Source organism: Cariama cristata, unplaced genomic scaffold, assembly GCF_000690535.1.
Source record: "Cariama cristata isolate BGI_N322 unplaced genomic scaffold, ASM69053v1 scaffold34962, whole genome shotgun sequence".
NCBI classification, from domain to species: Eukaryota; Metazoa; Chordata; class Aves; order Cariamiformes; family Cariamidae; genus Cariama; species Cariama cristata.
In genome coordinates this window covers 1-628 of record NW_009605032.1, presented here as the reverse complement: position 1 = coordinate 628, position 628 = coordinate 1, and the positions used below count along the sequence as shown (strand labels likewise).

General features: G+C 53.7%; 1 protein-coding gene across 1 annotated transcript in view; it reads left to right on the top strand.

Moving 5' to 3' along the window:
* Nucleotides 1-175, top strand: part of IGF2BP2 (insulin-like growth factor 2 mRNA binding protein 2) — a gene marked incomplete at both ends in the record, with an annotated part of 13227 nt that extends 13052 nt beyond the window's left edge. Inside the window, one exon of the mRNA XM_009695809.1 lies at nt 62-175. Within this exon, the coding sequence (XP_009694111.1) occupies nt 62-175 (114 nt within the window). The remainder of the gene's footprint in view (nt 1-61) is intronic.
* Between the last annotated feature and the right edge of the window lie 453 nt (nt 176-628).

Sequence of the window (628 nt, the reverse complement as noted above, 5' to 3'; positions counted from 1 at the left end):
TGGTGGTGCGCGACACCGGCGCTTCCCCCACCAAAACCCAGGACTCTGTCGTTTGCTCCAGGTGAACGAACTGCAAAATTTAACTAGCGCAGAGGTCATTGTGCCGCGAGACCAAACCCCAGACGAGAACGAGGAGGTCATTGTGAAAATCATTGGGCATTTCTTTGCCAGTCAGGTAAGGTTTGGCCATGGCTTTTCTGATATTCCCAGCCAGTTTAATCCACCAAGGAAAGCTGCCGAGCACAGCGCTCACAGAATCACAGACTTGACGATGCTCCGTTTTAGACGGTTCCTGTGCACCCAGGACGCGCTATTTTTTTTTTGGCAGCTCTCCCCAGCTCTGCTAGCATTAAACCGAAAGATTGGCTTGATTTAGCTAAAAATCTTAGACCTGATGCGTAGCGGAACCCAGGACTCCTCCCTGGCATCATGGCCAGCCCGGAGCACCTGCATCCCCCCCGGGTACACCTACCGTAACCTGTCTCCTGGCTTTTGGGGACGGTGGCACCCTAAAACTCGGCCTCGAGGAGCAATGGCAGAAGCCCAAGTTAAAACCTTGCCGTGCTCCACTTGCAGCTGTGTGGGAACAGAGCAGCTCCTCCTTTAGCACAGCCTGAATTACCGTGTG